This window comes from Oryzias melastigma, linkage group LG10 (genome assembly GCF_002922805.2).
Source record: "Oryzias melastigma strain HK-1 linkage group LG10, ASM292280v2, whole genome shotgun sequence".
Classification (NCBI taxonomy): Eukaryota; Metazoa; Chordata; class Actinopteri; order Beloniformes; family Adrianichthyidae; genus Oryzias; species Oryzias melastigma.
The window spans coordinates 6,025,573-6,050,983 of NC_050521.1; the positions used below are offsets into that span (position 1 = coordinate 6,025,573).

Consider the following 25,411-nt stretch of genomic DNA (forward strand, 5'->3'; position numbering starts at 1 on the left):
AAAAGCAAAGACAGATTCCCACATTGTTATGAAAAGAATACATTGGGATTTGCAAGACAATTGTAAAATACTTCATAGAAGGTTACATTATTTATTTTATTTTATTTTCTCAAGGCTGTATATTAAAAAATAAACAAACCCCTCTTTATTACATATTTTATAACTCTAGTGCAAAAAATATAATTATACACTGTCTCAAGCTGTAAGAAAATTACATCAAAAGACTAAAAAAAAAACAGAATAAGAATTGAAAAAAACTGATGATTAATTTAGTATGAAGTAGTTATTGTAGATTCTCCTTTATCAAACACATTTAATTATTTATTGCTACAACCCCACTGCAGTAATAATGCATCACCAACTTTATGTAAATGACAACAAATTCAGACTGAATAGTACGGCTTACAAGGATTCGTTTAACCAGAACCCCTTTGGATTTGTCATTTTGGCATTTAATATGGTTGTCAGTAGATTTCACAATAACACTATGTAAAATGTGGTCTTTTATTTTCTTTTTCACACAAAACAACATCCTTTTTCTATCTTAGACAGGATCTTAATGCAAAATATAGTTTGCCATTAATATTTTAGGTTTAACACTTTCTGTAAACTCGAGAAAAATAATAAAAATGAGGGGTTTATTCAACGCCTTTACACCGGTGCTTGGAAGAACTTACACAATCAACGTAAATCAGCAGATTCCATCACAGAGCGCCGGTATTTGACACTTAACTTTCGTAAATTGGCATCAGTGCAAAGCTGATATGAAAAAGACGCTTTTTTTCATGTCAAAATCAGCCCTTTAAATGGTTAAAGATTCACAGTATGTCAAAGACACGGATTATTTACTGTATTCTCTGGACTATAGAGCACAACAGATTATAAGACGCACCGTCAATGACCGGTCTAACCCAAAGGTGTTGCTGATGATATCTACTGTTAATGGTTTTAAGAAAACACGCTGACATTAAATCTTTTAACCTCTACAAAAAAATAAAAAAATAAAATCACAAATAATATTAAAATGATGAAGGGCTGTCTCAGTTTGAGGCCTCCTTCAGGTAAAGTAAATTCAAAAGCAACCCTATATTTGAGGAAACACTACAATCATTTGGGGGGGGAACGGAGAATCGCTTCTCAGTCTTCGAGTTGTTTCTGCCGAGAAGCCCAGACATCACCATTACAAAGTGGCATATGCCCTTTGTGTGTCAGCAATTGATGTGGCCAATGGAGGAAACATTTTGGAAGAGAGGCGGTGTGAAGTTTGCCAACATCAATCTTGTTTCAAATTGAACTGCAAAGTTCCAGCTGAATGAATTGGCTTTCAAATGCAGGAGGCCATGGCTACACACATTCAATCCCAGAGTGAATCTGATTTGATCCCAAGAGGCACAACCCACTGATTGATAAAGCCAACTGTGGGGAGATGAGAGAAAAAGAAGAAATAAAAAAAAAAAAGGCCTCAGAGTCAATGGAGAGGAGTGTATAGAAAGAGGGGATGCTGCAAAGGCAGAGAAAAGGGCAAAAAGAGACCAAGAAGCCCATGTTTTAAACACGTAAACCTAAAATAAAATAAGTTATTGTTGGCTGCCTTCTACAATAATAGGGATGGTGTCACAAAGAAAATGGAGGGATCTCTCTGCAATAACAGATTTTCATCTTTGTGTGTGTGTGATAACAAATTTATGATCACAAAATACACAGCGGCTCTAAAGTCAAACCTGAATTGTCATTAGTAGCTGAGACGTATCTTCTTAACACATTTTCAGCTTTTATTCCTCACATAAGTGAAAAGATCCATACAAAGGCTGTGATAATTATCCAAATACTCAGATATTCTTGATTTATTCACAAAAATTTGAAAACAAACATTTGCGACATCTGTGATCACTAATTCGTGATCTTTATTAATCTAGTAGAGTCTAGTAAAAATACACACTTCAGGCAATGAAATTATTTCTCTAAAATGCAGAATGATGTTGGATTTTAGGTAAATAAGCTAAACAAAAACTAATATCAACAGAAGCGAACACATCTCTAAAGGAAAGTGCCGGTAAAACATCCAGTAAATGAATTACATGTAGCAACCATACAGACATATTCAGATAGCATCCAGATAGTATCTGGTGCTCACCAGAAAGTAACCAGACCAAAAAAAAAAAAAAAAAGATCACTGTCTGGTTCACACCACCAGTTTACTATCTGGTGTGCACCAGATAGTATCTAAATAGTTTCTGGTGATCACCAGATAGTTTTTGTTTAACAAAAAAAAAAAAAAAATCTGGTTACTATCTGGTGTGCACCAGTTACTATCTGGTGTGCCCCAGTTACTATCTGGTGTGCACCAGACAGAAACCAGATTTTTTATTATTTTTTTTTTTTTACTTAATTTTTTTTCTCCATCTTTTACGTAAAAACTATAAAATGTTTTTTTTTATAAATAAAAAAGGGCTAAAAGTTTAGTTTACTGAAATAAGTTAAAAAATATATATTTAAACATATATATAAAATATATAAAAAAAAAACAATGATGATGACTTTAATTAAAACCTTGTGATCAATTTTCTTTAAAGATAAAACCAAAGTCTGTCTGTAAACATGACTGTTGGAAACACTGGTGCCAGATGACAGGACTCTGAGTGTTTTCTATTTGTTACATCTTTATTGAGGTGTTGTGTCTTCATTTACCGTCATCTATTTACTACTACTGGTGTCAGCTAAGCTTTGAGGATGGAAAAATGGGAGAACATTTTAAGGATTTATTGTTAAATGATACACAACAACAGTGACATTTATGTTTTGTTTCATTGCTTAAAGTAACAAAAAATTTTTTCTTTCTTTCACAATCTCCGTATTTGTATCAGCTATGCCTTGTTCATTCTAAATTCCTGTTCTAAATAAAGATATTAATATCACTTTAATGTCCATACCTCCAGTAAAAAGAAATTCATTCTGCAACCATTCAGACATTTTAAGATTAAATAGTAAGAATTGTGGTTTGATCTGTGAAACCTTGACAGTGATTCATGAATTGAATCGGATCACCACTGATCCACAGTCCTAATCTATATAATGTCATAGAGGGGAAAAAATATGTTTTTTTTGGAAAAAAAAAACATTGGTACGACTTTTGAGGCAAAAAAAAGAAGGAACCATCATATTAACATGTAAAGTCAGGATCTATTTCAGAAGTGCACTCCTCAAATTCTTTTAACACACTTAAAATGCAAATGTCCATATAACCCAGACGAGACTTTTTGCAGCATTTACCCATTAAAGTCACTACTATAAAGCTGTAATGAAAATATCCAGAGGAGCTCATGTGTGAACAGAGCAGTTAGCACTCTGGAAAATGCAAAGCAATTGAATGTGTGCACTGATAGCCTATTCTGAGCTTCCTTCATTTTTTTTCCTTTCCCCTTGTTGGCCTTTATGTTGCCTTTAAACACAGTCATTTTGAAGGAGTCCGTCCATTTCCACATGCTTTCCATCCTGCGTGAACCTTTTCTATCTGCAACTAGGGAACAGTTGCAGGACATTTTGATTAGACAAAGTCGTTCATTATAGATAATATCACCAATACAGTCAAAAAGATGAGTGTTATGGAATATTATCCTCAATTCTTGCCGTGTTGGAGCAAAAACACCTGGTGCTTCCTTGGTTTCTGAGTCTTCGACACATACCTCAGAAGTATATTTAACAGGTCACATCATAAAGAAAAAAAAAGACATCGAAAAGAGAGAAGTTGAGCTTAAAATCTGTCTTGATTATTTCTTTTCTTGGTAAAACTCATTAACCAGTAGGACCCATAAAAGCAACAGGGGAGATGACAGTCTTGCATTTCAGTTGTTTTAGAAAGCTCTGAAAGCAACGAGCAGCTGAAAATTGGTAGATGTTAAAGTGATTCGTTTTTTTCCCCCTTTTACTGCCAAAAGTGTTCCTCGACAATGCAAGCAACAAGCAAGAATCCCAAGGAAGGTGGAGATAACAGGAGCCTTTTTGGAACCATGTTGTTTGGGCAGCTCTGCAGGGAAAGCATTTACACCTTCTTGCCTCATCTTTCACAATACACTAGGTACCAAAAGTGTGCTTTACAGACAAACAACCACATCTTGTGACAAAGATTGACCATAAAAAAAGAAAAAAAAGCCAAGTAAAAATCCTCAAGTGATGTTTGTGTGCGCTTTACATAAAAGGGTGATGTTCACCAGCAATTTCTATGTCAAATCGGCACAAAGGGCTCATGGTGTGCTGCTACAATGAGAATAAGACTTTAAGAATTATCACTTCAGCTTCAGACACGCTGGATAAATCCCCAAAATCAACTCGAGACTGCCCTACTTTTGCTTAAACAAAATAACTTCAATTCAAGCTAAAATATACAAAACAACATGTTTTATGATATTTAAAAAAGGGATGTTGTTGACAAAATGTTTAACCACAACTACTGTGTACATTCATATTTGATCACAGGGCATAAATCAAAGAAAAGAGGAAAACAAATGAACCAGAACACCATTTTAGGAAAATCCATTTTAGTATACTTTCTGCAATGCTAGCTACATCAAAGTTTTCTCTCATTGACTTTCAACTCCACTGACGGGGTGTGTGTGTGAAGGGGGGGGTTGGTGGATATCAAACATTAAACAGCATTTTTCATTCATGAGAAAATCATGCTCTATTCCAACAATAGAGGAAAAAGAGCTGATTCAGTGAAGCCACTGCAGGGGTAATTGATAGGGATCCTGAAAGGGACAACTCCTGGGGGAAATGCTGGATCAGGAATTCCTACCATGCCAGCGGGAACGTGCACTATCTATAGAGCTTTTTCTCAGTCCCACAGGGTGAAAAAGGGAATTTCATGTACTATTTAAAAAAGGCTGTTTGGAGCCCAACTACAGTCAGGCATGCTGAACAACAGACATTTTGAGAAAATGAAATCTTTAAAATAATAGTCCAGATTAAGGCCAAATCCAAATTCTTCCCCTAGATTTAGCCATCCAAGCAGAGAGTCATGAAAAATTAGTGTCTTCAAATATTGATGACACTACCCCTCAATGATGTCATCTTATTCGCCAGTCATCTACATTAGTGCATAGCGGCCAGTGCTCTAAAAACATACACAACATTGGTTTATACCTTTAAAAAGTCATGCTAAAACAAAAAAAAGTACTTACGTTTAAATATAAACTTCTGTGTTTCAGAAGTTTAGCACAGTGCAATGCGGAACACCCTCGTGGGGGAGGGATGGACAGTCAAAAGCCCCAATACGTTAAACAATTTCAAACACCCCTACACCTACAAATGCCCCAACAGGTGGAGGGGTAGGGATAAGTCGTAGGGGAAGAATTCGGATTTGGCCTTAGAGTCCCACTTTGGACATCTTTCTATCTCAAAAGTGTTCCCACTAGTCTTTTAATTAAGATTAAGCTGTTTTTTGTCTAAAAAAAGTGTTGTTTTCTCGGACATGATTTCTGCAGAGCGGCAGCAGCCTAATACTATTGGTGCAACAACAATGTTCAGGTTTGAGCCAGATGCCAGCTCGGACATACATGGATTTATTTGTCACAAGTTTGGAGAAGGTACAGGTACAGGTACAGGTTTTCTACATTGCAAATAAGCTATTTTTCAAATAGGGCTACAACAAACAAATGTTTTACTGTTAATTAATCCCTGATTATTTTTTTTCCCCGATTAGTCTACTAAATGAGTCACGCGCAAATCCGATGGAAAATACACATCTTAACCATCATTAGCTTTAAACTTGAAGTGTTTAAGCTATATGCTAACTAAAAATAGGGACAATTAGGACAATAGTTCATTAAACCTTTAATGAATCATACAGCCTCTTTCCTTCGTTTGTTTCTGACATAAAACAAGTCTCAAATCATCTGAAACAAAGGAACAATTTTTCACAAAAGATAATGTTTCGGTCTCACCGACTGAAATATAACAAAAGTATATTTTGCGGTGCTGAGTGCTCACAACTGTATTCAACTTCACTACACTCTGACTCTTCAATTCCAAACTGTACGATGCTCTTGCTCTTAGCCAGGAAAGTTTACTTGATTTATTTTGAGAGCAGATGTTCCCTTCAGCAGAGGATTTTTTTCTCCAATGGGTTAGGTGTTGCAGGAATGCACAGGAAATATTTAACGAAAAAGTTTGCTTTCTGTTCGCACTAATGTTAGCCTAGCTTACATAGACGGTGATCTCAGTCACAACTTGCTCCCATAGAACACAAGTTCTGCCTTGCAGAGATTGAATAGGACACTTTATTTTTTTTATTTAATTTATAATGCTTCCCACTTTCAAGCTCCGTTGGCATGTCGTTGAGGTACCCGAGTTTTCTTATAACTTCATGTGTCATCACAGACCCGGATTAACACTACTGTGCATGTGTTTCAAAACAACAGTAGACCCAGAATTAGAAAGAGCGCAAGTGTGGATTTGAGAATCTAAATCTTCCCTATATATATACTGTATATATATATGTATGTATGTATCCATAATCATAAGAATGCTACAAAAACATGTTAAAAACACTAAAAACACCACTTTTATCAGAGTGGGTCTTTAAATAAAGTGTCTAATAAATCTGAAAATGATCAATATTTCACTCATTTGATTACTTGACCCTTTAGTCACTTCAGAAATGATTCTGGTTATGTTCGGAATGATGGTGCACCGACTGCAGTGACTATCCATGTCACTTCATTACACTTTGCAACAACTATTCTTTACAACTCCCATCCGTCTTCCATCTGTATTCTGCAGGCAAATCACCTTGCAGCAGCCCTGAGAAAATTGCTATTTATTCTGCAGCACAGAAAAAAAAGATGAATCTAGTTTGCAGACTTGAGGGCTGTAAGAAGTACAGAGCCTTAAAGTGCTGGTAGGCTGACGGGCGTCCAAACAGACGGCGGGTGTGAGGGAAAACTTGGAGGGTTTTGAATAGTTATGTTCACACATGCTGCTGACAGAGCTACGATTTGACTGTTTTTGTGCTTAACAGCACAGAAGCGCTGACTTCTCCTGTCCCACTGCTGCAGGAATCGGAGGGGTGAGCTATACACACACACAAATGCATGAGTCCACTGACAAGAAAGCAGAAAACAATCAAACTGTCATGGGGGATACATCAAGTGCTTTCATATATCCTCTTCCACCCAAAAAAAAAAAGAAAAAGAAAACAAACACTTGCACTGCACCACTTTTGTTATTTATCAGCAAGTTAGGCTGCGAGGTTGTGTATCTGAAAGACAAACTGGCCACGACAACTAAACTCTGAGAGCTTCCTTCACAAAACCCTCGGATCTCCCCCGATGGGGGGCTGGTCCACTCAAGTGGAAAAGGCAAAAAGCAAATCAAGCGTAGCTGCAATGGCTTCACACATTCATGTGCAAGTTCAACATTGTGCACTTGTACACATCTAAGCACATAAAGAAAGGAGATTTAGACTTATTCAATGGGCACAAAAACCAAATGTAATGTTCAGCGATATGATATTTTAGGCTTTTTGACAAACATAACTGCACCACAGCAAGAACACTGTAGCCCTAATTGGCAGAGAGACTTGAACTGAGAAGATACAGAAGAGGTGTGCAAATGCATTGAAAGAAATGCTTGGTTCTAAGATAATTAACATTTCAGTGAGAAAAAATTGCTGTCACAAGATGAAAGTGTCTTAGTAACTGTTGCCCCAGAGGCTAAATGAAGCATGTGTGTGAACATTAATTAAGGCTGGAATGGAAAAAGATGACACCTCTTTACCTTTACTCTGTGAGGAAAAGCAGAGGGAGAGCTGAGCAAATAGGTCAGGATTCTCAAACTTCTCCTCTTTGACTTTGATCCAGAAGCAGTTCTCTGACATTTCCTGAGGCACTATCTGCAATGACACAAGGATTCCATTATCAGCACAATCAGAAACCGTCGCTCCATCAGCCCGCCACTCAAAAAATTCTTCTGGCTGGAAGAAGGGGTTTGTGTCATGACCTTGTGAGGCACACTTTACAGCAGAGAGGCAAATGAGACTGTAATAAAATAAAAAATAAAAAAAGAACAAAACATAAAAGGGAGACAGACGGTCTTTATGTGATGACAAACCACGTGATTATGGCTGCACCCAATAAAAAAGGGGAGTGATTAGACACATCAAAGCTCCAGATCGTTGCATCGGCCCCCCACCCACCGCTGTTCAAATTGATGAGGATGAGACAGCCAAGGCTCTGCACCCACACAGTATGACAGGGCAAAGATTTCAAACTCTAAGGAGCACCAAGAATGTGAAAAGGAGACCCAAGCATAAACAAACCCATCTAACATTTGGTAGTTACTGCAAGCTTACGGTATTTGTGACACCATACCTCCCCTACCACTCATTCTAAGAAGTGTAATGGTAAGATGTGCTACTGCTGGAGCTTTTCATGGCTCAGTGGCTCACTTTTCTACTGTCACTATTAAATTTCTGCAAGTTACAGCAATCCTTAGCTAGTTAATGTCTTAGTCACAACTGCCCTTATGGGTGGGCTGTATGCTGGCAAAATATTGGCAAACCTGCACGAAGCACGCAGTTGGCCCACACATAAACTTAAGATGGTACACTGCTCTGTGAGCCCGCAAAGCAAAAAAGTTAATGCACATTTTTTCTTCAGGTATGCTCCAGGCGACAGGTTGGAGTGAGAAATTTTATAACGCATAAGGATAAGTAGGTGTGAAGTAGGTAAGACGCTGGTATGTCTAGGGTTGGGCAACGATTGCGTTTCGTTTGGTTCCGGTGCCAAAAGCGGCTCTTGTGTTTCAGTTTTAGTTCCTATTCTGTGCCGATTTCGGTACTTCAGTAATAAAAGCAATGCCTACCTCTTTCCAAATCCAAAGAAGAACAGCGACAAACGGGCCCAGACTCCGCAGAGAGCCTAAAGCTTTTTCTTTCCCCCTTTTTTTCATATACTTTTCAGTCAGTGCACCTTACTGTTTACAAACACATCAAAGTAAAAATGTTGTGTACAGTACACGCTCTTATTCCCCATGGGCAAGTTTTGTTCACGTCAGAGGGGCATTCTACGTTACTTATTTCAATCAGGAGGAAACAGTTAGTGCTTTGACTTTGGCAATTTGGAAGCTCGCGCTCGCCCCATCACTGGTCTTATAAGAGCCTGGCCACTATCGCTGGAAAGGCAAAAGGATTGGCTAGGACTTCAAAGTACTGAACAAAGTAGAAGTGATTGACATGTCCTAAGATAAATAGACCTTCACTGAAACTAAGCACCGAAATGAAGAGCCGAATGCAGCAACTTCTTTCAGTGCCGGTAGAACCGCGTAAGTCATAACGGTTCCTACTTAGAGCCAAATTTCGGTCCCAACACTACGTACGTCATACATTTTTTTCTGCGCACTGCACTATGAGCCTGTTAGTGGTGTTCAAGTGATTAGTGTGCATTCCTTACGCACTGCCTAACTGTTAGAGATAAGGAGATTAGACGATCGGAGTGTAGGTTGTGTAGGTATCTTACGGTCCTCCTACGGGCACTTACATGTCACCAGCACTCCACATGCATCCAGCATTTCATGGGTCAGTAAGAGGTCAGTACTTGCCCCTTACTAATGACTAAAATGTGGCGTTAAGGCACCATACAGCACCATCACCCCATACGTCATAAATACGTGTGACTTCTATTACCCCATTACATTGTCATGATGTCCCTTAAGGTGGCCGCACGAGCCTCTACGAAACAGCAAGGCACACCTACGCTACCTCTCTCTACACCCTCCACGGATCCGGACAACCTAAAAACCTGCAACAGTTTTACAGGTCAACCCCTGCACTGGTGCATGTGACTAAGGCATAAACTTAGCAAGTATGTAGAGCACCTTTGGCTTGTTCTGACCAAGTGTTTTTACAAGAACATACAGTAGAGGTGATCGGATGCAAAAATCCAGAGCTACCTGTTTGTTCTAATAAGATTTTGCCTCCTAAACAGCCAGAAGGACTTTAATTCATTTATTTTTTTATACCAACTCATTTTTGGTCAGACTCCGGTTTGCAAGACCCGAATCAGCAAGTGACGGTAGAAGGTTGAGTACACCCTGGACAGTTCACCAATCCATTGCGGGCGCACACAGAGGCAAAATATCCCACACATTCAAATTTACACACAATGGACTAAGAACCAGTAATTAATCTATGGAGCGTGTTTTGGGACTGGGGAAGGAAGTTGGAATGCTGGAACAAAATCCACAAATGCGCAAGAAAATCTGTTCCACATTGGAATCACTAATAATTATTATAATTTTTTTAGCATATTGTTCAGGAATTTAGCTTATACGGGTTAACAGGTTCACAAGTAGTACTCCTTAAGACTTTTTCTTGCCTTCTCGACTTGGAGAAAGCTACCCGGCCTGTGAGTCAAACATTGTGGACTTGGTTAGGTTGATATTTCAGATAAATCATACATTTTGTATAACTAGCACTGAATTTGTCATGGATGTACTTAAGGATTCCCTCTTTCAGGAAAAAGACATTTGCCATTAGAAAAACCAAAAATGGCGACCATTCATAAAGATGGCGGACGTTCAATCAATTGTTACAAAAATATTCATTATCTATTTGCCCCAGTCTCACAAAAGTGGTTTAGATGTTAGCTGGTTAAAATTTAGATTCTTGAACAAAAGGTTGCAGCTCAAGAAGAAGCACAGAAGAGAGCCTGTAACTTACAGAAGAGTCATTGAATTTTAAAAAGGCTTTTCCCAAAGTTATCCCCGAGTCTAGACAGACATCATTAAAAATTTCCACCTTATTAGTAGCTTTCTTTTGCAACAGTTGTTTATCTGGGTCAACTAAATCAGAGACTGGTAATATACTCATCTGGCACGGGTTTAAACCAAAGGATTTTGTTCAATAATTTTCGTAACAGTTTGTTATTGAACTTCCAATCCACTGAGTGGATGTGGGATTTTCCTGTGAAGCCTGAGCAGAATAAAGATAGCCTTTTCATGTCTGGAGGAAAGCGTTTGTTCAAACTTGATCTAATGAGCTACCAGTGAGCTTTAACATGAGCCCTATTGCTCTGTGCAACTGAAGTTGTTTTCTACATTTCAATGCATCCTTGTTTCCCTTGATTCTGTCATTCTAATGGGCTTAGACACATTTTAGCACATTAAAACTTACATAAACGAAATATGAACAAATGTCAGAATGTTCGATTTAAGAATAAAAATAATATAAATAAATTAAGACCTCGTGTCCAAAGAAAATGGACACCATGTGGAGTAAGTATATATATATATATGGTAAGTATATATAAATACAGTATATATGAAACAATTTCTTGCATTTCTTGTATTATTCAAAAAACCCAAGGTATAAAGAAATACACATTTGTATAACTTTGGCATTTTTTTACACATTCTGTTGAGCAGTGCGGACAAACTATAAAAATTTTAAAATATTAATTTAATTGTTTTCATTGGTTCAATATACATTTTTATTTTACCACACTGATGTATCATACTGCTGTACCTGCTAGTAGCACTTCCACTGTTTATTACATACCATTTTGCAAACTTGTGCTTAAGAGGATTTATAATTCTTCAAATTTTAGTTTTATTTTTTCCAACTTCCCACTTTGTAGCTAAATACAAAAGATTTAGAAAGCAGAAGCTCAGACAAGGAGCTAGCATTTTCACCTCACAGCGAGAAGGCCCTGGTTCAAATCCTGACTGGGATCTTTCTATTTGGAGATTGGATGTTCTCCTTGCTTTTCCACAGTCCAAAAACATACTTCATAGGTTGATTAATTACTCCAAATTGTCCCTTGTGTGACTGTGATTATGTATCGTGACAGGTTGGTGACTTTTCCAGGGTGTGTCCCACCCTTTGCCCAACAGTAGCTAGGTTTGGCTCCAGCAGCCAGTTAGGGATGGAGTAGGTTAAGAAAATAGATGACTAGAAGTTCAGACAAATATTACAAAGCTACATTTTTCCATAGTGATAAATTTTCATGGAGGCAACCCACATATTCAGCTGGGCTACTCATCCCCCAAACGGATGTCAACTACAAATGTGTCTTAATTTAAAAATTTTAGGATTTCTTTAGAAGAAGCACTGTCGCAGTTGAAGTCAGGTGACTGAGCAAATGTGCTCTCCTTGAGCTGATATCAAGAAAGTTTCTTTTGTAGCCTACAGGTACTCTGAGATTTTTTTTTTCTTTGAAACTTTTATCTTTGCTTTCCCAAAAGTAAAATTGACTGTTGCTTCTGGGGAAAATGTCCTCTCTTTTCTCATTTCTTTGATTGATTGAAAAAGTAGCACGGAGGTCATTCTCTTTAAACACATTGCAGCCATCTTTAAAATCCCTTCTGTCTGGATCAGTGCAGCAGCATCTGTTGACCATGACCTTGCTGAAGCACTAAAATTACATTCCGAATAAATAAAAAGCATAATTACAAGACATTACCAGATGCTTGAGAGTCACGGATAAGACAGCTGTTTCTATGGACCAAAACTCTTGATGTTTTGACTTCTTTTGAACTTTTTGAACAGAACTGTTTGCTTTACAACATCCCTTACTTTTTGCAATAGCTGGTATTTGACCAAATCTATTCAAATATTTTAATATTAGAAAAATGAAGTGAAATAAAACTGACTTTATTTAAGAAAAAAAAACATTTTAAATCCCTCAAATCCATCTGAAATGACTCACTTTACCAGCAGAAAACAAAAAAAGTGTTTTAAAAAAATTGTTTTTGAAGACTAAAGAGTTGTAGTGAATAACTACTTCAAAAATGCTAAACATTTTTGAGAAAATTGGCAAATTAACTATAATAAGCTGAAGCCCAAAGGACACTAAAAGTACTTAAATTGTTTGTATGTGTAATGACACGTTACACAACAAATTCATCCTCCAACTATGCCACTAAAATGCACATTCAAGGACCTTTAAGCTCTGGAAATTATTTACTGTTAAATATTTAAAAATAAGTGCAGAGATTGAGATAGTGTACCCTGTGGCCAAGCAGTGTTGAGGCTAAATCAACAACACTTTAATTGTGAGCTCTCAGTTTTACTAAATAAAGGAATGTATTTGAATGAAAAGTCAAGAATGCACTCATAAGAAAAAAAAATTGTGATAAACAGCTAATATAAAAACAAGGGTGTAATTTATTTGTTCAAGCCCCTAAATAAAAATTCTTAAAATGTAATGTTTTTTAACGAGCAAAATAAATCTCCCAATAAGGTAAAGAAAAATGTATTGCCAAGAGTTTTAATTTTAGGAAAAGTCACTAAAATATGTCTTCATAAACTATAAGATTATTTTGCAATTGAAAAACTTTATTGATTCAATTCAATTCAATTTTATTTATATAGCCCAAATTCCCAAAGGAATTTCCCTCATTGGGGTTCAAAATATGAACAATAGTTAAAAACTAAGACTAAATAAAACTGGTTATCCCTGCCTTTAGACCCTCCCTCCCGGTATTGATAAGATTATTTTCCCTTCAAGACACGATCTACTTGAAACATGTTTTAGTAAATCAAATAGAAGCATACCTTAGACCAATTGACCCTCTTCATCACGTTTTCTGGCTTGTAGGTCTTCTTCGGCTCCAGTCCATAAGGCAGCTTGACAACAGGAAGTGAAGGAGGAGGCGGGGGCCCACCGAGGCCTCCAAATGGAGGAGGAGGTGGTGGCCCACATCCTGGAGGAGGTGGAGGTGGTGGAGGCCCTCCACCTGGTGGCGGAGGGGGTGGCGGCGGCGGGGGAATGCTGGCCTGGCCAGGGAGAGGTGGCGGAGGTGGTGGGGGGCATCCACCGGGTGGGGGAGGAGGTGGAGGAGGTGGAGGCGCTGCAGCCCCAGGTAACGGTGGTGGAGGTGGGGCTCCAGCTGCAGCTGGGCCTGCGGCAATCTGCAGCAGAAGACGAGATGTGTTACAGACGCAGAAGCTGTGAGGAAGACTGGTTTGATTAGAATCTCAAGATGGAAAGAAATCCAATTTGACAAACAGGAATTTTGTTGGCATTTCAGATGAGGGACGATAAAGCAAGTATCCACTGTGTCCTTTTCAAAATTCTTTACAGAGAAATTACCCTCTGATTGACCTGTAAGAGTTTTCCTCACTTATATGAGAAATTTTACAGGCCAAAAAAAAAAAAAAAACTCTGGGTGTATTTGTTATAATCACAATTTACACTATTTTGCATGCTGCATCTCACCAGTGTCCAAATTACCTCACTACTCCCTGGTTAGTGCACTATAAAGGCCATTTTATCAGGGTGTCTGAATCAACTATTTCTAAAGCCATTGGTCTGAAAATTATCCAGAGGTCTCTGCTAAAACCAGTGTGCATCGATGATCAATAGACTAGTGGGTTTAGACCACAAAGCAGTGGGCTTTTACTTTTATAAATGGGTGAAGTTATATTTAGAATTTAGAAGAGAAAAAATAAAGTATTGAGAATGTGTTTGAATTGCATTAAAGTCCAGGGCACCTGAAAGTCTTCAGGGTTAAGGGAGTAGTGAGTGAATTCAGATAATACCCTTAGATCAGGAAGGTAAAAATTTGGAAAAGTATTGAGTTTGAAGTTTATTTATTTCTTCAAATGAGGGAAAAACAAAAACAAAAATAACAAAAAAGAACTGGACTGAAAGGCCATGCTTATAAAAGCAAAAATAAAGAAAAGGTAACTTGTCTTAACGTTAACTGGTGAATAAAAAATGCTTTAAAGTCTGACTCCAATCACACTTTGATCTAGTGTAAGAGCATTCCCAGAGGTCTTTTAATTATGATTATGCTATTTTTCATACAAAATAGGACATAGTTTCTGCAGAGCAGCAGTACTTCATTAGAAATTCGCCTCTGAGTTGTGGGCGGAACTGTTGGGGTGAAAGTAAGCCTGCGCTGATTTACCATCACCCCTTTGTTCAAACGCCCTCTCACTAACCTTTAGGCCCTTACAAGCCCAAGCTAACATTAGTGGTGCAACAGATTCCAGCTCAGATGAAGAAGTTAATGTATCCTCTTGTCTGCTAGTGGAGGCATCAGAATGGTGAGATTTTGACCCATCAATTTCACTTTTTTTATTTTTTATTTTTTCCAACAGCATTATTTCATCTGCGATTGATTCATCCCGATTTGTATAAAGAAATACTCAAAAATGAAGTTTTCGTCTTAAATTATTTTATACATGTTTTCTATCGTAAGAAAAATGCTATAAGAAAGTGTTAAAAACACATTTTTCATTGAAGTGGACCTTAAAAAAATAAGTGTACATGTAAGAAAATCAACTGATTTTTTTATCATTTTATAAAAGATAAAAAAAAGTGTATGCTGCTTTGTCAGAAAGTCTTTAACAGGAGCCTGACAGTGGTGGGCTTTCATACTACTACTTAATACTAATCTGACACTAATAAAACCCAATGGACACTACAGAACAATCACACTATGAACAGTTACAGAAAGTTGATGAAAATTCACAGTAAGTCTGAAAGCAAAATGTGCAGCAATAAAGAACAGTTATGCAAATTCTACAATTACAAGCACTATTGTTCCATCAGGGTTCAGATTGGAAGTCAGCTTTAACCAAAAAGTCTCTCCATTTGCACTCTTTATTTCCACAGCCAATTTTCCGACCTGCATTTTACCCACTCACTTGATTTTGTGTTTAAATGAAATTGGCTTCGAATTTAAAGACATTACATAGTGTTTTATTACATAATGACATTGGCGGATGGTTTATTAGAGCCAAAATTAAAAAGGTGTTCTGCGAGGAGCACCTCAGACTGATTGCTCTGAGTCCCTCATTGAAACCTGCATGCAGTGATTACATGTCTGTCAATCTTTTAAGATTAATATGAGAGAAAGGAAGCAAATGAGATGCTGAATTAGAGCAAAGTTGTTTCCATATCGAGGGCCCTCCATCTCTCTATTAACCTGTATGCAAACCAATCATAGAGCCTGTGCCGCAAATAAATATGGTGAGGCAATATCGTTGTATTAAAAAATGAGTGATCTGAGAAGAAACAAGCTTCAATGTTTTCTTGGAGATCCAGCTAGAAGGAGCTTTTCAAATACAAAATTGTTTATTCGGTTAGGTGGCCATGATTAGGTTAAATCACCTCTATAAGAGCAGAATTTGTTGGTGTTTGTTACCAAAACTAAAAGATAAAAGTTTTGAATTATTAATGATTTTACTGCCGGCCAGTGTTAAAGTAAAAATTGTAAATGTGATTTTAGACAAGCAAAAGAAGTGAGTATGGGGTGATTGTTTTTTTAGTTTTTTTATTTTTTTTTACTATCTATCAATGTACATTAACTGTAAAAATAGTAGCTTTTTTTTTTTTTTTTTTTTTTGCATTTGCTCACCTTGAATAGAAAATAAGTAGTCTATTTCACTGAGTTGAGTATAGACCTGAAGTTCTAACTAATGCCATGTCCATATCTAAGCATGGATCGCACTGAGCTAAATCTTATGATCTATTTTCTATTATGATTATGCCATCTTTGGCAAAAATCAAGAGACCTGGACATATTTTCCACGGTACAGCAGTAATCCATTAGAAATTCCCCTCCAAGTTGAGGGCTGTTGGTACGGAGAAGCCCGCCCCTACTTCCCGTCATCCATCTGTTTAAACTTCCACTATCCTACAGCCCCTCACGTCCCCAACATAACAGCGGTGCAAATCTATTTGTCTGCAAGAGGGCAGCTTGTAGTGTCATGTTCTACTTTTTCTGTTATTTTTCCTTTTCTCCTTTTCAGGCTGCTGTGACTCCACCCATTCTTCTGCTAATCACAACTGTCTGCACATCTTTGATTAGGTTCTATATTTTTAAGGAACTCTGTTGAAGCACTCGTGCTACGTTCACAACTAACGTGATTCGTGCAACAAATTTGCATGAATCGCCCCCTTTCGCCGTGCGCCATTTGTCTGAGATTGATGCCGTGACCGCATACGGGAAAAGTTACCAGCCAATGTTTTTAGGATGATCACTATATGGAGCGGTGTCTGTAGATATCTCACTTAGAATGTATGGAAGACACAGATGATGTTGAGAAATCAGGCTTACTTATGTGAAGAGTTCTATTAAAACATTGGTAATCACGTCTTCATGTTTGGGTTTATGAGATCATTTAAAGATTTTCCAGGTATCGGGAGCTTCTATCTCACTGTGGGGCTATGTCTGTATGAGAGCCACTTCCGCTGTGTTTCTGTGTCTCTGTGGCTGAGCTTGAAGGCTCACTTCGTCGTATTAAACAGAGAGGGAAACATAAAAATAAAATTGGGCACTTTTCTTTTCATTGTCTTGATAAAAAATAAGAAAAATATCACAAAGTTCAGGAGGCTTGAGTCAGCAGCTTCCAGACCCGTATCATCTCTCTGTCTGCTGGCATATCAAGCGAGCGAGCTCCACTGACTACTGAGAGGCTGGCTGGTTGCAGCCAGAGAGCCGATGCGGATGCAAAAGCCAGCAATCTGTCCAGAGCGTATCTCGCTTTCGCCCAACAGTAGCTGGACGCTCTGGCAACCTTGCAGCCTCAGCGAGTTAAAGAAATAGAAGAGAGTTAAGATTCAGGAAAAAAATGCTATTCTATTCGCTGATGGAGTCACTGAAAAAGTCACATCCCTAAAGCTGAGTTCCTGATTGGCAGATGTTACGTGGCGACCTGCCAAAATTTATATATCTGAACTCTGGTCGAGCCTCTCAAGTCTGCTGCTCCCAGACCGCTCAAATCGCGCCGCGAGACTTCAAATCGCCTAAATTCTCGTCTGTACTATTGACTTAACATTGAAACTGGCCCCTTCTGCAACGCAAATCCCGTTCAGTGTGAACGCAGCATTAGTGTCAGCTCAGTTTATGTCCTGGCTTGCTTTGCAACTTGCTTGTAACTTTTTCTAACGTCTGGGATTCCTCCTACTTGCCTAACCGTGACATGTAGCTTACCGATTGTAGGTTCACAAACACAAACTCTTTCAAATGGCAATTTTTCGTCTGCTCCTGATTCACAACAATTTAAATTGAGAAAATAACTGGGAGCACAATTTTAATTTTCTTTATATATGTTATCTGTCATCAGTAAAATTCCAAAAAGACACGTTAAAAACACCAAAATACTATTATCATAAGAGTGGCTCTTTAAAGAAGGACGCATCCTAATCCATCAGTCAAAACATAAGAGTGCTTTGAACCGTTGTTCTGTTTAATGACCAGGTTTCAGCCAGTTATTACCAATAAGAAAAATGCTTTTGACATTTCTGCTTTGTTTCAGCTCTAATAAACATGAGGTCTTGGTTTAGCGGCACATCAAACAAATATTTTCTTTTTTATTTGTTTTATAAACTATATTTACCAAGTTGCAGGCTTTAAAACGTAGTATCTGTTTGTTGTTAACTAACATATTTTGAAAAGCTCTTTCAAATTCTACCCTTGATCTGCCAGTATTAATGTCGATGTTTTTGTTGTTGTTGTTGTTGTTTTAACACACCTGGATTCAACAAAGTGTTGAAACTCTTGCTTTTATAAAGGGGATGAAGACATCCAATGACCTGCTCCTTTTTTGCTTGTTTTATTAAAATTGAATGAATAGGACACTTATTCAGGTGTGTTCAAAGCTTATTTCGCCAAAAGGTTAATAGTGGGTTACATTTGTAAATTGTGTTATTTTAGCACATCCTGTCTTTGGCTACAGGCTAAAGAAAAATCTAACAGATCTAGTTAGAATTTAAACTCCTCTGGACTTTATGTGGAGGTCAGCAGAACAGCTAATTAAGGCTGAAAGAGATTTGATTAAATTGTTGTACCAGACTTATCCCTGATTAAAAATTATATATATAAAAAAACTTCCCAAACTGTTTATTCATGGAAATTGGATCACATTCTATATATAATTGGAATGTAGGATTAGGAGAAATGTTGCTGTAAAATGCAAAGCATGACGAGGGGAGTAATGAGCATGCAACAAAGATAAATCAGACAATAATCATTAAAAAACTATTTGATACAATACTTGATTGTGAAGGTCATTTGATTGGAGGTGAGGTTTTGAACTGGTACGCATGCATAAATAATAGAAACCCACCTTGGCTTCAGATTCCCAGATGAGTCTCTGAGCCTCTTTAAGCTTGTCTTTCTCAATAGTTAACTGTGCACATACACCCACACACACAGGATGGCCAACACACACATCACAACACACAAAGCGAGCAGTAAAGAGGCACAAATGGGGTGTGTTAGAAAGAGAGAAGAGGAACACTAGTACATTACATACAAAACCAACACCAAACTGGAAAAGAGTTAAAAAAAGGAAGAGGGGGGTCTTTTGCACTGTTAATGACAATTACAACCACGTATGTGAGGACGTGGGGCAGACTGTTCTGTTCTCCCGCACCTAAAACAAGATGCAATCTCTCTTCAAGTCAGTGGAGAGCAACGGCTGCATGAAAGGAACGCGGGCCGCGCCACTGACAGCTGGTCTACCTTCAAAACCCTTCTTTCATCCGACTTTCTTCTCGTTCTGGCATTGCAAAACACATTTCAGCTCTAAACTCTGTGATGTGAGATGAACACTGATTCTACTGTGTAGCCTTTGTTTTAGAATTGTACCCATCATACTTTGATATTTCACTCCGTGCAAATTTTCCACAGCAACTGAGCTGTTCTTTTTTTTTTTTTTTTTATGGAGTCAGTCCCACTTAACACTTTGGGCTGTGGAGACCTAAATATTTAATGCGTATTAGGGGGGGAAAAAAATGGAAAATTGATACTAAAGTGCAATATTTGAAGCTGGAAGAATTTTGACTTTATATGTCAACCTTTGGGGATTAGTTAGGGGTTTTGAGATTTCCAAGGATAGGAGATTTTATTATCCCTGCTCTCCCAGGTCTTTTAACCATAATCCAAAGCAAAATGAGAAATTTAGCGATAAATGTAAGATGCATTTGAGTGACAGTGTTTTTGGCTAAACCAGTAGCCCCCACCTCGCCACATCACGGTTACTTCATTATTAATGTTGCTGTCATTGCCAGTCAAATCCTATAATCAGTCAGGTTAGAAAGCAGTTTGGCACTAACAGATAGACTGGTCTACTTCTCCCTCATCTCCTATGGGGGCCATGCTAGGTCAGCTACAAGAAGGCCAAGTTGTTAAAACCTATTAATGGGATGGCCAGCATGTAGTTCCAGCACACCACTGCAGTGCTACATTATTCATCTCATCCAGAGCTGATTCAGTGAACAGCCTTTCTTTTTTCCCCTGGAAAGGTTTCAAGCAAAGGTTTGGGCAAAGGAGTTTTTTTTTTTTTTTTTGATTTGGTGGTTCTTTGTTGATGTTTACAAGCAGAACCTCCACTTAACTTGATTGGGAGATAATCAAACAGACACATCAAGCACGCTGCATGCTACAATGCCAAAAGTTCCAGAAAAAGACTCATTAAGCGTGCTGGTTCACAAACACGGTGGAGAGAAATGACAGAAACACACTTGTGCGTTCCGAAAAGAAATCACTCTGGGAGATGAAAGGTTAGGTTTGGATCTCACTTCATTTATATGCAGCAAAATGACAGTGATGCTTTGATAGACAAACTGAGTGTGTGTTCTCACTCAGATTTGAAGTTTCCGTGCTCTCGTGGTTAATGAGTTCTCTAAAACACCAGGCCAAATGTGGAGAAGTCTGCAAAACGCACTGCTGCAACCTCATCTGAGTATAAAGGAAGGAACAGAATCTGAAGGAATAAAACTGTGAGCTCACTGCTTGAGGTGACGATTGAACTGTCTTTGTACTTTTACCTTAGGTTATTATTACTAGATTTATCATTTCTCAACCTGGGAGGGATTTCCCAGAAACCAGTCAGCCCAAAGCCCATATTTTATCCATTTATATATGAATAGTATTTTCCACACCATAAAACAAACTTAAAATCCTTGTTTTTTGTTTAATTATGTTTTTAATAAATATATATATATATATATAGAGTACCTTATTTATGGATTAATCCTGGGTGTGTTTTCTGATACTAAAGCAATGTGGAGCGGTACAAAATGTGTCAAAATTTCCATCGCTTTTTGTTTTACAGGCTGCAAACAAGGTTGGGTGTTATTGTAAAATATGTTTATGTGGCTAGAGTGAAGTGGCATCAATTTTATTTTTATTTTTATTTTTTAAGTGTTACTAGCTAGGTTGGGAGTTAGCGTAGTCACAGTGATGTCAGATTTAGTAGTATTACTCAATTTCAACACAGCTAAAGCTTTTAATGTGGCTACCATCTAGCATCAAGTTGTTACGAACAAGTTGTAGATTTACTGTGAACACAGTTAATAAAGTCTGACTGAAGGACTTATCTCTAATCCTTTTGACTCAATATGCCTTTTTGTTCAATGCAGCTTTTTTATGACAAGTTCAAAATTTGATCATTGATGATGTGCCTTATCCACTGTGCCCTATAGTCTGGTAAATATGGTATATTATCATATCAAAATAGCCATCAATGGTGATTTGATAAGTTTAAAACACCATCAAAATAATTCAATTCAAACTCAACAACACTGAACTCCTAACAGCGATTTACAGCCTGAGAAATTTAGAACGTAATAAAGGACCTATAGCCTTAATGCTCCTAAATTGAGAGTGATGTCTACATCATCTGCAGTGCAGCCCAGTGTTTGAAGGAGCATTAAGACAAACAAGCAAAACACACTCCGACTATTGGACTTCTTTGCTATGCACTAATTACTAAACCCTGGCTCTGGGAATGTGCCAGCCGAAAAAGATGTGGGCCTGATGCGAAGAAAAGAACTGCAACGATGTTTTATATACTATATTTTCCACACTGCATTATAAGGTGCATAGTCAAAAATGGTCCATTTTTAACTTTTGTCATTTATACACATATATATATATATATATATAAGGCACAATGAACTGTAAGGTGCAGTGAGCCAGACAAGAGATAAGTCAACAGTCTAAAAACAGACTGATACGGCTAGATAAAGTTTACTTTAACTTCAAATGAAAGAACTTACTTAAAACATGAAAAAAGAGACATAGGCTATGTCTGAATTCCCCCCTGGTCCAGCACATTCTCATTCCCAAGTCTTCACATATTTAAGCAAGGTTAAGGACCTTCCGTGTCAAAAATTGATGTTTTAAGTGTACTTGATTTTGGAATTGTAGATTCATACGAAACTACAAAATGGCAAACGCACTATATAGTGAGTAGTGAAGGAATTCAGACAGAGCCAAAGTCTGACGCCGCTACATGTTAGCTGCATCAGCGTACTCACAATAACCCAACCTTGTTAGCAACTCGTCAAAAACGGACTGATACAGCTAGATAAAGTTTACTTTAACTGCACTAACTTCAAATCTTGCTTGAAAAATGTAAAAAAAAGACACTGTCCGACATGTTAGCTTTATTAGCGTATTCACAATTACTCCCCTTGTTTGTACCTCATAAAAAAAGAAAGACTGACAAAAAAAATAAATAATTGAGGCTTTTAAGTGTTCCTTACGATGCGGAAAATATGGTTTATATTCATTGCAAGATCAATCTAACTGCCAAACTTTCTCAAGAAAAAGCTTTTTTAGGAACCACCACCAGCAAAACTTTGGGCCCTAATGCATTAAAAAAGTAAAAACTGTTCTTAAACTGGCTTTGCTGGTAAAGTTATTCAAAAGGTAAGTGCAAACACACAATACAAGGAATGAATATTTAAAAGAAAAAAAAGCCATTTCTTGTGTAGCTAAACCATCTTTCAATGCTGGTTTATATTAAATTCCCTTTGCAGATAGGCAAACTGCTTTTTCATCCCAAGGTAGTACTAAAGTGTTTAAAATTGGGTTAAGGGGGAAATAGCAGTCATTTTCTGTGCTCAAAATGGAGGGTTTTGCCTGGGAAGAAATTACGTGGAAGCCTGGAAAAGAAATGCAATCCATCTCTGTGATGATAGAATTTCACAGGAAAAGCTTCAATAGAGCAATTTGCTTGTACGATGAGCTACAACTTAGGAAGGAGATTGACCCTTTATTAAATCAGATGTTCTCGCATGGATGATAACTCCCACTTACAGGAGCTTCACATCTGTAAGTGGACTGGAAAGGCATCCTTCTGACCAAATCAAACCTTTTCTAGGCGCCATTACTCATCAGCACGGAGACTTTTAAGACAAAACGTTTCATTTTGTGGGATTTTCAGGATGAAAAGGAATGCCTATCAAACTGATTAAAAGCACTCTTGAAACCTTAGGACTGACTCCTTTGCTCTTATGTTATAAGGCGATAAAGACAGTTTTAGAGGGGTTTGTTTTTCTGCATTTACCTGGGCCTCCAAGGCTTGCATCTTGGTCTGAAACTCTTTGATTTTCTCTTCCAACTTTTGACACTCAGCCTGGGCTTCCTGTCGTGCACTGAACTCCTCATCAAACTGCGAGAAAGGAGACACATACATGTGTGTGAACAGAGCAAATACATGTAAACACACGGGCAGGTGAGCGACGGGGGGTCTCGTGAGTGTGGCCACGAGGCATCAGCAGACAGAAGAACGAACTTTTTTTACGCTCTCCGGCCTTTCTCTATTCATAGCTCTCACAGCCCAGGAGCCATGTTGTCTTTTGTCTTGGTTTCAGGCTTTGTGTACTTGCATGTGATGGATCTAACCTTTACAGACACCAAGCCGTGTCGCAGCAATGACTTCAGCGGCCTAGCAGGGTGCAAGGTGGGGATGGTGGGGCATTTTTCTTAAGAAAAACCACCCACGGGATCCCTGTCACGATTCCAGGTTTTTAAATGTGGCTTTCAAGCATCTAATTCTTTGAGGTACAGCAAAAAAGTTGTGAATTTTTTTTCTCAATAAAATTAAAAATAGGAGATAAGAGAGAAAATGACCATTATGAAATGCTGAATTGCAAAAAAAAAAAAAAAAGCTGGACATAACTTCACTCTCCCTGGCACAATGCACAAATAAGTATACATCAGAACATCGCCATCGATTCTTGTAATGCTGATACGGATCATGTAGCGTCACAGCCAGGTATTGATCAGGGCATGGAAAATCAATAGCTTGTCTGGGGGATCAGGCGAAAAAAAAAAGATTGCTGATGGGAGCTGGCCAACCAAAAGGGAGTGATTAATGCCTCACCTTTTTGGAGTATTCTGCAGCCTTCAGTTCACTCTCTTCAACTTTGGCTTTATCCACACACTGATCTGCAAGACAACCGCAGTGATGAGATATAGTTCAGACCTTTTAGGGAGAAATGACAGCTTTTAAAGGAAAGTCTCCATCTGCTAATATTATTAAAGACGTCACGCCAAGTTTACTTTTGAAAGCTCCTGTGGCTTGTTTCAAAGCCAACTGAGTGTGTAATTGCAATTGCAATAAAAAATTAAAATTACAATTTTAGCATGTTTTGAAAATGATAATTAATATCAGTGACAGTGACAATGTGTACACATGCACAGATGATAAAAAATATAAATATAAATTTAGAATGGCAAAAAAACAAGAAATGATAAAAATGTCAAAAATTAAGGCATGTCCTCGAACATACAGCTCTTTAATCCTTAAATTGTGGTTATTTGGCTTAAAAATAAAAACGCTTTGGACAAATTATAAGACCTATTTTATAACATATTATTTAGCTTTTCCTGCAGGATTGTGTCTAGTTGCTGCTCAGAGACAAAGCTTTTCAAGTGTATGTTTGTGTATATATACATATATATATATAATATTTGAGCTGCACAATGTTAGAAAGAGCCTGCGGTGTGCGATATTAGTGATCAGTATTGCAATGACAATCTTATTAGAGGTACTTGACCACGCAGCAAATACATTATTTCCATTTCACCTCATCAGACTTTCAACAAATTCAACAGAACTTAGATTATACTCTAAATGATCCGTGTCTATATAAAAGGCAATTATCTAACATAAAAGAGGTCCATCTGATTGGTCGAATGCACAAAGGGGTCTATTTAATTTGTTAAATACTTCAAGCTGCCATAAGGTTGCTACTACATGTGTAAACATTTAAGGTAACCATTTACTGTAATTTAAGCCATGTTTTTCAATATGTGTATTGCACAGGCTGATATTGTGATAACGACGCATTTGTGAGGCCTAATAAAACAAACAAACAAAAAAAAAAAAACACCCCTCTCACCCTCCGCGGGTGGTTTCTCCTCTAAACTCAGGTCCGCGGTACGTGTGCGGGCCGAAACATAGCCAGTGATCTGTGCGGACCACAGATTATCTATGATCTGTTAATTAATTGTAATTTGATTTTTCCAATCATAGTGATTTCCGTTTTTGTTGTTGACAACTTGTCAAGTTTATATTTCCTAATTCAAGAGTATTTATTTATTTATGTTGTTTTTGCTTTGTGCAACAAGTTGGCTTTGTAAAAAACACAGGATAAATAAAGTT

At 37.7% G+C, this 25,411-nt stretch overlaps 1 protein-coding gene across 6 annotated transcripts in view; it reads right to left on the bottom strand.

Moving 5' to 3' along the window:
- Positions 1–25,411, bottom strand: part of diaph2 (diaphanous-related formin 2) — a 406,507-nt gene that overhangs the window by 241,244 nt on the left and 139,852 nt on the right. For all 6 annotated transcript variants that reach the window (XM_024283228.2, XM_036214087.1, XM_036214089.1 and 3 more), the window contains 4 exons: positions 24,128–24,192; positions 23,309–23,413; positions 13,550–13,906; positions 7,774–7,888 (listed from right to left, as the gene is read on the bottom strand). In XM_024283228.2, the coding sequence (XP_024138996.1) occupies positions 7,774–7,888; positions 13,550–13,906; positions 23,309–23,413; positions 24,128–24,192 (642 nt within the window). The remainder of the gene's footprint in view (positions 1–7,773; positions 7,889–13,549; positions 13,907–23,308; positions 23,414–24,127; positions 24,193–25,411) is intronic.